Below are 12,086 nucleotides of genomic sequence, written 5' to 3' on the forward strand. Positions count from 1 at the left end.
AATGAAAGGAATGTGGTTAGTTTAAATGTAAATGCTTGTCTTATTTTGAGGGCGTTAAAACTTGGTATCAGAGCGTACCGGGTTCGAATACTTTGGGTACGTGGGAAGTGATTAGGATCACAATGGGTTTGTCTCGCTTGATAGAGACTTAGATGTAGTATCATATGCTATGTGCTCAATTGATAACATGCTTATGTGACTATGTGGGTATGGGATTTAATTTCTGGGATGTTGATTGGATCCTTGAGTTTCTGGGAGTCTTGTTGGAAAAGCACTTGATCAATGCTGTTTCTAACCGGAACTCTAGTAACGCCTTGGGACTATCATTATCCGGAAATGAAGTTCGTAAGTGCTTATGTGTTTATGTGCTTATGTGGAGTGAATTACAGTTGTCCATGCATTAGGACGTGAGTGTTTAGTTTCGGCACATTTATGAATGTGCTAACGTTCTGCGTTGCCTTTATTAGGATGTCAGGACGAGGAAGAGGTGCTAGGCGTGGTAGACCTGCGAGGCAGGAAGTACCGTTACAGGGTGAGATTCCGGCAGTGCAGGAGGGAGTTGGGCAGGCCAATGTGGCCGAGCCAGTAGGTCAGCAGGCTATGGGTGCCTTGGCCAGAGAGATAGCAGGAGCTCTGGGTATTCTTAGAGCTGGGAATCAGGCAGCTGAGACAGGGCCTTCCTTCTTGAAGAGGGAGTTCTTTCGGTGTAATCCGGATGAGTTTATCGGGGATCCTAAAGAGCCGCTTAAGGCAGATGAATGGCTCGAACAGACAACGAAGACGTTTGAGATGCTTGGCATCGAGGACGGAGCACTGAAAGTGACCTTGGCATCCTTCCAACTGAAGGGAGATGCGGGTCAATGGTGGAAGTACGAGAAAGCTCGTGTTGGTGGTACTTGGGAGGCGTTTGTGAATGCTTTTCAGGAGAGGTTTTTGTCTGCAGTAGCAAGGGAGAAGCTGAGGGATCAGTTTAGCCGGCTTAATCAGCAGGGCTTGTCAGTGGCCGAGTTTGAGGCTACTTTTACCAGTCTGTCTAGGTTTGCACCTGAACTGGTGGCGTCTGAGGAACGCCGTTGCTATGAGTTTGAGCGGAAGTTGAGGCGGGGCCTCAAGTTGAGAGTTGGTGGGTCTTATATTCGAGAGTATAGACACCTAGTGGATGCTGCAGCTCATATGGAGCTTATGATGCAGGAGGAGGATGAGGGTCAGAGAGGCTCCAAGAGGAGCCAGGATAGTCAGAGTGATGGCAGGAGGCAGAGGGGTTCTAACCCTCAGCAGTCTCAGGGTGCAGTCTCTAGATCGACCTTTCCAGTGCCTAGTGTAGGCTCGGGGAGAGGCAGTCAGGGAGAATTCACTTGTTACAAGTGTGGCCAGTTGGGTCACAAGGTTTCTGTTTGCCCGCAGAAGGGTGGGGGTCAGAAAGCTGCTTCTTCTTCAGCTAGACCGCCGAGTCAGAGTTTGGGCAGGGGGCAGCTCTTGATTTGTTATCAGTGTGGACAATCTGGGCACATGAAGAGGTTTTGCCCACAGTTGAGTGCCACTTCGGGAGCGTCTGGTTCTAGGCAGACGCAGGGTTTTCAGCCAGCTCAGTCTGTGCAGGCCTCGAGGGCCAATCCGGGAGCTTCGTCATCCCAGTCTGTGCAGCAGTCTTTTGCTCCGAGAGGTGAGCAGGTAGACCAGGGGCCTACGGGGCGCGTGTATGCTGTTACCGCGCAGGATTTAGTACCGGCTCCATCAGTAGTGAGAGGTACTTTTCTGTTTTGCAACTCAGTTGCTAATGTGTTGATAGACACGGGTGCATCTCATTCTTTTGTATCTGCTGCATTTGCATCTGTTTTGGAATTGGAGTTAGCACAGTTAGCATCTCCTATTTGTGTGGTATCACCTTTGGGTGGTGAGTTGATTCTGAAACAGGGTGTTAGAGGATGTGATATAGAGGTCGCCGACTATAGGCTTCCTTTTCCGTTTGTTGTCATGCCCATGAAGGGTTTTGATGTTATTTTGGGTATGGACTGGTTATCGTCATACCGGGCTGTTATTGATTGCTACCGCCAGAGGGTTACATTGTGTACCTTGAGCGGGGAGTGGTTCCATTTCTTGGGAGACCGGGTTGGTAGTGTTTTGCCACCGGGGTATGATTCGCGAGGGCGAAGTGAACTTAGTAGTCTACTTGCTAGCTTTGAGAGTGGTGAGAGTGGTGAGACCCAGGTTGTGTTACCGAGGGTGGTTTGTGAGTATTCGGACGTCTTTCCCGAAGATCTTGTTAGTTTGCCACCTCACCGAGAGATAGAGTTCTCTATTGATTTAGTGCCTGGTACGGCACCGATTTCTATGGCACCTTACCGTTTTGCTCCAGCAGAGTTGGTTGAGTTGAAAGTTCAGCTCCAGGAATTGCTTGATAAGGGCTTTGTTCGCCCTAGTGTTTCACCGTGGGGAGCACCGGCACTCTTTGTTAAAAAGAAAGATGGTGCCTTGAGATTGTGTATAGACTACCGGAAGTTGAATCGGGCTACGGTTAAGAATAAGTACCCTATGCCCCGTATAGATGATTTGTTTGACCAGTTGAAGGGTTCCCGTTGTTTCTCTAAGATAGACTTGAGATCGGGTTACCATCAGTTGAGGGTCAGGGAGGAAGATATTCCTAAGACGGCATTCCGTACGCGGTATGGCCATTATGAGTTTTTGGTGATGCCATTCGGACTTACCAATGCACCGACAGTCTTTATGGACTTGATGAACCGGATTTTCCGGGAGTTCTTAGACCGATTTGTGGTTGTTTTCGTGGACGATATCCTTATCTATTCGTCTTCTGAGGAGGAGCACGAGGCACACTTGAGAGTGGTGCATGAGTTACTTAGAGCCCATAGGCTGTATGCCAAGTTTGGGAAGTGTGAGTTCTGGCTGAGGGAAGTCAAATTCTTAGGCCACGTGGTATCCGGGGAAGGGGTGTCTGTTGATACATCCAAGGTTGAGGCAGTGCAAGATTGGGCACAGCCTAAGAGTATATTTGAGATCCGCAGTTTTCTGGGATTAGCTGGGTATTACCGTCGGTTTGTGAAGGATTTCTCCAGGTTAGCGTCACCGTTGACTAGGCTGACTCGGAAGGGAGTCAAGTTTGTGTGGAGTGAGACTTGTGAAAAGTCGTTCCAAGAGTTGAAAGTTAGATTGACCACCGCTCCGGTGTTGATTATTCCGGAGAGAGGGTTGGGTTATGCGGTTTATTGTGATGCCTCACGAGAGGGTTTGGGTTGTGTGTTGATGCAAGAGGGGAAAGTGGTAGCTTATGGCTCACGTCAGTTGAAAATACACGAGAAGAATTACCCCACACATGACCTAGAGTTAGCAGCTGTGATCTTTGCCTTGAAAATCTGGAGGCACTACCTTTATGGTGAGAGGTTTGAGGTATTCTCGGATCATAAGAGTTTGAAGTATCTGTTTACACAGAGAGACTTGAATCTGAGGCAGAGGAGGTGGATGGAGTTCATCGAGGATTATGATTTTGAGTTGCATTATCATCCGGGAAAGGCCAATGTTGTGGCCGATGCCCTTAGTAGGAAAACCATTAGTGATGTGGCTTGTATAGCCATCCGGGAATGGGTGATGTTGGGAGCACTTGGCGAGTTTGATTTGCTACTGGGCGAATCTGTTGAGGCTGCGGCCTTGTTTTCTGTCGTGGTGCAGCCTACACTTGTGACTAGAGTGTTAGAGGCACAGAGAGGTGACCTTGAGGTAGAATCCCTCCGAGAGAAGATCTCCAGTGGGAAAGTTGAGAAGGGTTTGACGGTCTATCCCGACCTGAGTGTGAGATACCGAGACCGTTTGTTTGTACCGGAGGCTTGCCGAGAGGAAGTACTCCGAGAGTTTCACCATTCGCGCCTTGCGGTGCATCCGGGAGGTACTAAGATGTATCAGGATTTGGGTCGCCAGTTTTGGTGGCGGGGTATGAAGAGAGATGTGGCTGTTTTCGTATCGAAATGCCTTACTTGCCAGCAGGTGAAGGCCGAGCATCAGAGGCCAGCGGGTTTGTTGCAACCCTTGCCTATTGCCGAGTGGAAGTGGGAGCATGTCACTATGGACTTCGTTGTAGGTCTTCCGAGGACTCAGCGGGGTAGTGATGCTATTTGGGTGGTTGTAGACCGGTTGACTAAGTCGGCGCACTTTATTCCTATGCGCGTGAGAGATTCGGTAGATCATCTTGCCGATTTGTATATTCGGGACGTAGTGAGATTGCACGGGGTCCCAGTGACGATTGTCTCAGATAGAGATCCTCGTTTTACTGCTAGGTTGTGGCAGAGTTTGCAGAGTGCCTTGGGCACTAAGTTGACCTTTAGTACGGCTTATCATCCTCAGACGGACGGGCAGTCCGAGCGTACTATTCAGATCCTCGAGGATATGCTTCGGGGTTGTGTCCTGGATTTCAGTGGGACGTGGGAGAGGCACTTGCCATTGGTAGAGTTTGCCTACAACAACAGTTTTCAGTCTAGCATCGGTATGGCACCGTTTGAGGCCTTGTATGGCCGACCGTGTAGGTCTCCAGTTTGTTGGGCCGAGGTGGGTGATGCACCTTTGTTGGGTCCGGAGTTGGTTAGGGAGACGACGGAGAAAGTTGAGCTTATCCGTAGGAGGCTTGTTACAGCCCAGAGTCGACAAAAGAGTTATGCCGACCGTAGGAGGAGGCCTTTGGCGTTTGAGGTAGGTGATCATGTCTTTCTGAAGATATCACCTAGGCGAGGTCTGATGAGGTTTGGGAAGAGTGGGAAGTTATCCCCTCGGTTTATCGGTCCTTTTGAGATCCTTGAGAGGATAGGTGAGGTTGCTTATCGGTTAGCCTTACCGCCGCAGTTGTCCGGAGTACATGACGTGTTTCATGTGAGTATGCTTCGGAAGTATGAGCCTGATCCATCACATGTGTTGGATTGGACTGATTTAGAGGTTGATGAGGATGCCTCGTATGAGGAGAGACCGGTTCGGGTCTTGGATAGGCGGGATCAGGTCCTGCGTGGCAAGACCATTCCTTTGGTGAAAGTCTTGTGGAAACATCACGGAGTGGAGGAAGCCACTTGGGAACGTGAGTTGGAAGTCCGAGAGAAATATCCGGACTTGTTTATTGATATGTAATCTTGTATTTGAATTTTACATTTTGTTGAACTTAAGAGCTTTTATATATGTCTTAAGTTGTGAAACATTGAGAATGTTTTGATTATTGGTAGTATGTTTTGGAACTTGCCTCATATGGAAGTTGAATGTAACATTATATCTGTTGAATATATTGTTGAAATTGGAGGGATAGTGCATAATATTGATGCATGTTGAAAGTACATATGTTGTTTACATATTGTGATATGTCTCTTGTTTAAGGGATGGGATGACCGGTAATGGGTCGAATTGTTGAATGTTAAAATGTAACATTGTTTAAAATGGAGGAAAACTTGTTTTTGAAAACTTGTGTTTAATTTCGGGGACGAAATTCTTTAAGGGGGGGAGGTTATAGCGATCCCGGGTTTACCCTTGTTGTATAGTGATCCGGACATGTGTCCGTGGATGTTGGTAGTTGTTTATTATCTTGTTTACATCCTTTCTTACTTTGTATTTGAGTTATAGGATGTGTTGAGCGGGTTTGTTACAGGTTGGTTGAGTTTAGAAACCAAAACTAGTTGCCCAGATTTTTGGCCTGTACGCTCGAGCGGAGGTGTTGGCGCTCGAGCGTAGATTACATCCATCCAGTATCTTGTTGTGCAGTGTTGTGAGCTCGAGCGTAGGGATTGGGAGCTCGAGCGGAGGCCTGGTTTTGCAAAGGTGCTGGGCGAGTGCATTCTGCGCTCGAGCGGGAGGTTGGCCGCTCGAGCGGAAGTCTGTGAGTGGCCGCTCGAGCGGGGTGTTTTACGCTCGAGCGGAAGACTGGGTTTAAGTCCCGAAATTGTGACTTTCCAAATCACTTTTTCACTTTCTCTTCTCTCTCTTACTTTTCCAAAAACACCATTGTTGAGTCTTTCTCTCTAGATACTACCTTCTCTCTAGGTTTTGATCTAGTAGGAGTGATTTACTCACCTTTGGCCTTTACAAAAAAGTTGTTGATCGTCGAGGGCTTCATTTTAATCTGAAAATCTCGGGTTTGGGAGCACGTTGGGTTTTGTCGTCTTCTCCTTTGGGACTCCGAATTTGAGGTAGGGATAACCTACTCCTCTCTATGGGTTTTGTCTTTAAATTTTGGTATTTTGAGATGTTGGGCTTGGTTTGGTAATTTTGTGAAAGTTTGGGGCTTTTGTGTAATTTTACAAAGGTTGGGGTTTCATTCATAATAAACCTAGATGCATGTTTGGCATGAAGAAAATGGAATGATTGTTGAATCATTGATGAAAATGGGACCTAAGGGTTGAAATGGTAATTATGGAAAATGGCCTAATTACATTGTTTAATTAATTGGGATAATTAATTGGTGATAAATGAGGAAATGAAATGTTGATTGAATATCCATTTGTGCATTTATTTTCTGTTTTAGAAATAACTGCTTTGGGCTATCGGTGGAGGATAGTCGAGATTGTTGTAGACAATGCATGATGATTAGGTAAACGGAAACTAATCAATGAAATGTGTCATGGAACTTGACGGTTGATTGAATACATTAATTGTATGTATTGTGTGATTGTATATAGAACCAATATGTTTATATACGTTATGTGTAGAGGAGGAGATAGGGGATGTACTCCGCGGTTTAGGGGAAGATAGGGGATGGACCTCTAAACCGGATAGGTATTTGGAGGAGATAGGGGATGTACTCCGTAGACAGAGCTCATATGCTTGTCTAGAGAAGTGAAGATAGAGCTCATATGCTTATCTTTGTGAAGTGAAGTGTGGATACAGCTTGTATGCTTATCTGTGGATATTGTTGATATACATATCTGTTGTAGAGTGTGGATACAGCTTGTATGCTTATCTGTGGATATTGTTGATATACATATCTGTTGTAGAGTGTGGATACAGCTTGTATGCTTATCTGTGGATATTGTTGATATACATATCTGTTGAGAATGTGGATATAGCTTTTATGCTTATCTGAATGTGAGATATAGTTTTTATACATATCTGTGGAAATGATGATAGAGCTAGTATGCTTATCTGTTGTTAAAAGGAAAATGAAAAGTAATTGGGACTTGTAAGTCGTTGACATAAATATGTTATTTATGTGACTGTATCAGTGTTGACCAACTATCAATTGCTAATGTTTTAGTCATTGTCCATGGTTGGTTTAGTGTATTTCTACTGGGCTGTGGCTCACCCTATATGGGAATATCATTTTCAGGTGCAGGAAGCATGCCACCTCCAAGGACATAGCTGGGAGGCTTGTGGCGGGCATAGTTTTGTCGTTTTACTTTGATTTATTTCATGTAATTTCAAGCCAAGGGCTTAATGTGTAAACGAGTTAGAACTCTTTGTTGTAACCAAGTGTTAACTTGGAAAGCTGTAAGCCCGTAGGGCATTTTGTTATGAGGTTAACATGTAATACTTATGTAACGGAATTCTAATGAATGAAAGGAATGTGGTTAGTTTAAATGTAAATGCTTGTCTTATTTTGAGGGCGTTACAGTCATTGTATCGATTTGCCTTTGATTGTTTGATTGAGATTACTATTTACTAGTTAAAATTAATACGTAATCACAAATCAATATTTAAGGGATTTTTAGATTTTTCAGTAATAATGAAAATATCAAGTAATAATCCGATGGGCAATGTGGGTGGCAAGTGCACATCTGCCAAACCACTAGTATAAATAAATAGATAAATAGAGAATCTCTAACATGGAATCCTTTATCTCAAAATCGCTGTTCTCATATCCTAGTACACTTTTAATTATTAGATTATGTCTTGAGATTTATGTATTTTTAATTTGCCATATCATCTAATAGTTTGATCAAACATATATGTTAAAGCTGATGTGTAGCGCAAAATGATGAGGCCTCACTAGATTTTACTACGACATATGAAGATTTTAGAAATCAATTTTTTTGGGTTTAAAAAGTAAAAATTTGTTGCAAAACATATTTGGGCAATAATTCTTATTGTCGCAAGGGTCGTCTCTAAAAAGTCCCCCCAATATGTTTAAAAAAAAAACTTTTAGCGACAATTTTGAAAATGTTGCCAATAAATGCACTTTTATGAATGAAATAATTTGGTGCCAAAAAAGTTTAACTTTTGAGAGAAAAATTTTGATCATAAAAGGATAGTAATCCATCACTAAATATTAAATTTTGTCGCTAAAAATTCAATAATGACACTTTTGGTAATTAAAATATTTCGTCTATAAAAATGATTTTGTCCATAAATTTGTTTTCTAAAACGTTAATTTGTTGTGATATTCCTTGTGTTTCAATCATCTTGCAAAAGAACACATCTTTCCTCCTTCATATGAAGTAGAAACTCTATCGTTTTAAGAGTATCCATAGATCAGGATAAGCTGTCCTGTTATTTTGAACGATAATGCATATAATAACAATAAACGTACCCATATCTCATGAATCTAGACTTCACTCAAAACTTACAAATTCCTTCCAAGGGTGTTTAGTCATTGTACCTGTGCACATTGTGATTGAGTTTGCATTCTTTCTAGAAAAAAGAAAGAATTTTAACTAATAATACGTTACCTATTTTTACTAGCTAAATAGTACATACAAAAAATAATCCTTATCTTAGTAACTCATTTTAACTAACATTTCCTCTAATAATAATCTTTACTTAGCAACTCGAACACTACTATTTATTTTTCATTAATTAAAATACAAAAAAGACATATTGTTTATTTTGCTATTTTTTTTTTAATTTTTTTTATATGTGCTCCAACATTACTACATATTTTGCCTATCCATTCAAACAAAGTGTTTAAAGAAGCTCTCAAATCTCTTCCAATGCAGCTAGCATGGAGAATAAGTGTTAAAATAGTTATTATAGTAGCTATCCGGTTGAAGGGATTAAAATGGATTGAAAGTAGCTACAATAACCAACAAACCTTTTTTGAAGAGCCCATTACAGATGCATTTAGCTCGTTATTATAGAAGATTTGTTTTTTTTGCTAATGTTTTATTTTTTATTTTATTTTTATTTTTTATTATGAAAAGATGAAAAAGGAGGAGAGAGGGTGAAGGAAATTGAGGAGTAAATAACTTTTTTTTAACGTTTAGCTAGTGATTTTGACCAGCTAAATTTGGCTAGCAAAAAGTAGGGGAAAGAAAAAAATAAAAATAAAAATAAAAATAAATTACAAATACATCTTTTGAGATTTGATTAAAATACAAATTAGTCCCTATGATTTTGAAAATTACATTCCACCTCCTAAGGTTTCTAATTTCATAACAAATTGCTCACTTTTATTAATAAATCATCAAGTCACTTAACATTTTTTAATGATGTTAAAAATATGTTTCAATTAATAATTTTGATAATTTTATTATTATATAGGAGAACAATTATGCTTTTCATTTTTTTAGTTAATTTTGTTAAATAAAATTTTTTTCAAACCGCAAGGGACAATCTGTACTTTAAGCAAATCTCAAGAGATGTATTTGTAATTTATCAAAAAAAAAAAACAAAAAACAAAAAGGCAAATGGCTATACCTCACTGGAAAATTTTAGATGGTCCGTTGGAATTATTTTTTTAATATTTTGCCTTGTTTCTAAATTCTAAAATCATCCACATAAAGAGTATAACCAAGTTAGACTGATTTGAGGATTCAATAACCAAAGGTTTGATGGTCCATTGCCGTCTCCTAACAATTGAATATGGGAGACTAGAGAAAGATCAGGAGGGTGGCCCCCTTATATGAGAGAGAGAGAGAGAGAGAGAGAGATAGAGAGAGAGAGAGAGTATTAATTAGCAAACTTTGTTATTGTAAAAATATAGGAAAACAATTATAAGGAAATCATCCACAACCAACCCACTTATTCATGCTATATTGAATCATATCTATTTAAATTTTAACAAAAAATAGATTCATGTGGGTACTTTCTTTTTGTTTATTTCTCTAGTTGTTGGGCCACCAGAATTGAGCTTGAAGATGGTCTACCACTTTCTTGTCCACTTGGAATGCCTTAGCAAGAACATCATCAGAAATTTTTGGATTAGACCCAAACACTGCGTTAGCAATGGTAATGACACCAGGATTTTGGCTGCTCAAGCCAGCAAGAGCTACTGCATTAGTCTTTCCCTGATTAAACTGGAAGTGAATGAGACCTTCTGGGAATACAAAAACATCTCCTGGGTACAAGACCTTTGTGAAGAGGCGGTTGTCAGGGTTGGAAGTCACGAAGCCGACATAGAGAGTACCCTCCAAGACCACAAGGATCTCAGTTCCGCGAGGGTGTGTGTGGGGTGGGTTGAGGCCATAAGGTGCAAAGTCGATGCGAGCTAAGGAGAAACCAAGAGTATTAAGGCCTGGTATTTGCATGACATTTACAGGAGTGACTGTTGATCCAACTAGATTAGATGTGTTTCGTGGAGTGAGGAGGCCAGAGTAGAAAAAGTCATTGGCTGTGGCGAGCTTTGGGTCGTTGCAGAACTTGCCATTCACGAAAACTGTATGCAAATGAATCAAGTTGTGCTTCAGTAAGGATTGGGTGAAAGAAAGAAAGAAAATCTTATATAAAATAATAAAATTTCAATATTGTTACGATGATCTAATCTAAGAAAATAAAAACCGATCCTTTACAAACTTAAACAATTAAAATGTAGAGTATATTTCAGGTAGCAAAAGTGCAATTAACCTTTTTTAGCTTGTGTATTTTTTGTTCCAAAACTAGTACTTATTCTTACAATGAATACTAATGAAGCGAGTTTGGAAGATAACTTTCATACACATGTCATCCATTGAAAGTGAAATTGTCACAATTTCACAGATTAAAGAAGTTAATATGTATGGTATTCTTTACTAATGAAAGGCTGTTGGTTATTACTTACTCTTCTTTATGATATGCACTATTACAAATGCTTGGGTCATGGCTGAATGGAAAATTCGGCCAATGTATGCGGCTGTAATTTATGAAAAATTTAAAAGATGATGTTTAATGTGTGTATGTATAATGCTTTGTACACCTATTGCAGGTGAATCAATCACTAGAATTATTGTCAATCAACAACAATTGGATCATTCAATCTATACTACACAAGGTACGGAGTTTATATCTTAAAATTTTTTATGAAGCGGGTATTTTTTTTAAATATAATTTATTGTCTCTTTATGCTCTTTATGGGTTTGGTGATGACAAATAACTATTAACTCATGTGATGCTGCCCCCAGTGTGATCATTGGATATAAAATGCTTGTTGTTGCTCTGTTGCATAAAATTGTATATGTAGAATTGTATAGTATGATTGGTGTTTACCCAGTTGCATAAATATCAACTTGGTCCCCATCACAAACTTGCTCCCTCTCATGCTTGTAGGTTCTCCCGATGATGAGACAATTGCCTTTTGTATGATTCAGGAATTTCAACATAATCTATTCAGAAGACAAAAAATTAAAAAATTCTCAATTTTGAAGTCCAAAATTCTTTTAGTTGTCACATTATAAGCTAAACTGAAAGCTAAATTATTAGCAACACCAAAATTTCAGACACCATTCTGTTGGGGCAATACACTCCCAACCACTGTCAAGTGTAAATTAAAATAGACAAAAATAAAAGGGTACACGGCTTCCTCCGGGCTACTGATTAGTCCTGGTTTCCCGAAAAACCAGAGGGTTGGGGATACCTGCGTTATCAAAAAAATATATATATACAAAAATAAATTAATTTACTAAGACAGAGAAAATAGACAGCCATAAGGGACACCCAGATTTATGTGAGAAACCTCCTATGTAGAGTAGAGAAACCGCGGTGCAAATATAATCTCCGCCATATCAAAAGAATGGGTTTACAGTATTTCTCTCCACTCCACTCACTAGTGGCTAAACACTCCAAATAATATGTAAACTCGAATTCTCTCAAAAAGGAGGTATACGACACACTCAAGTTATTTTTGCCCAAATTTTGAGGAATAAAGCAGAAGGAGATATCTCTCACTTGTCACTCCACTCAATTCTTGCTCTACTTTTCCAAAA

The 12,086-nt window shown here is 40.6% G+C and overlaps 1 protein-coding gene across 1 annotated transcript in view; it reads right to left on the reverse strand.

Annotated features, from left to right (window-relative positions):
- Positions 1 to 9,853: 9,853 nt before the first annotated feature.
- Positions 9,854 to 12,086, reverse strand: part of LOC114303003 (putative germin-like protein 2-1) — a 34,112-nt gene continuing 31,879 nt past the window's right edge. Inside the window, exon 2 of the mRNA XM_028248157.2 lies at positions 9,854 to 10,564. Within this exon, the coding sequence (XP_028103958.2) occupies positions 10,014 to 10,564 (551 nt within the window). The 3' untranslated portion in view covers positions 9,854 to 10,013. The remainder of the gene's footprint in view (positions 10,565 to 12,086) is intronic.

Source organism: Camellia sinensis, chromosome 13, assembly GCF_055761805.1.
Source record: "Camellia sinensis isolate YWXY chromosome 13, ASM5576180v1, whole genome shotgun sequence".
NCBI lineage: Eukaryota > Viridiplantae > Streptophyta > Magnoliopsida > Ericales > Theaceae > Camellia > Camellia sinensis.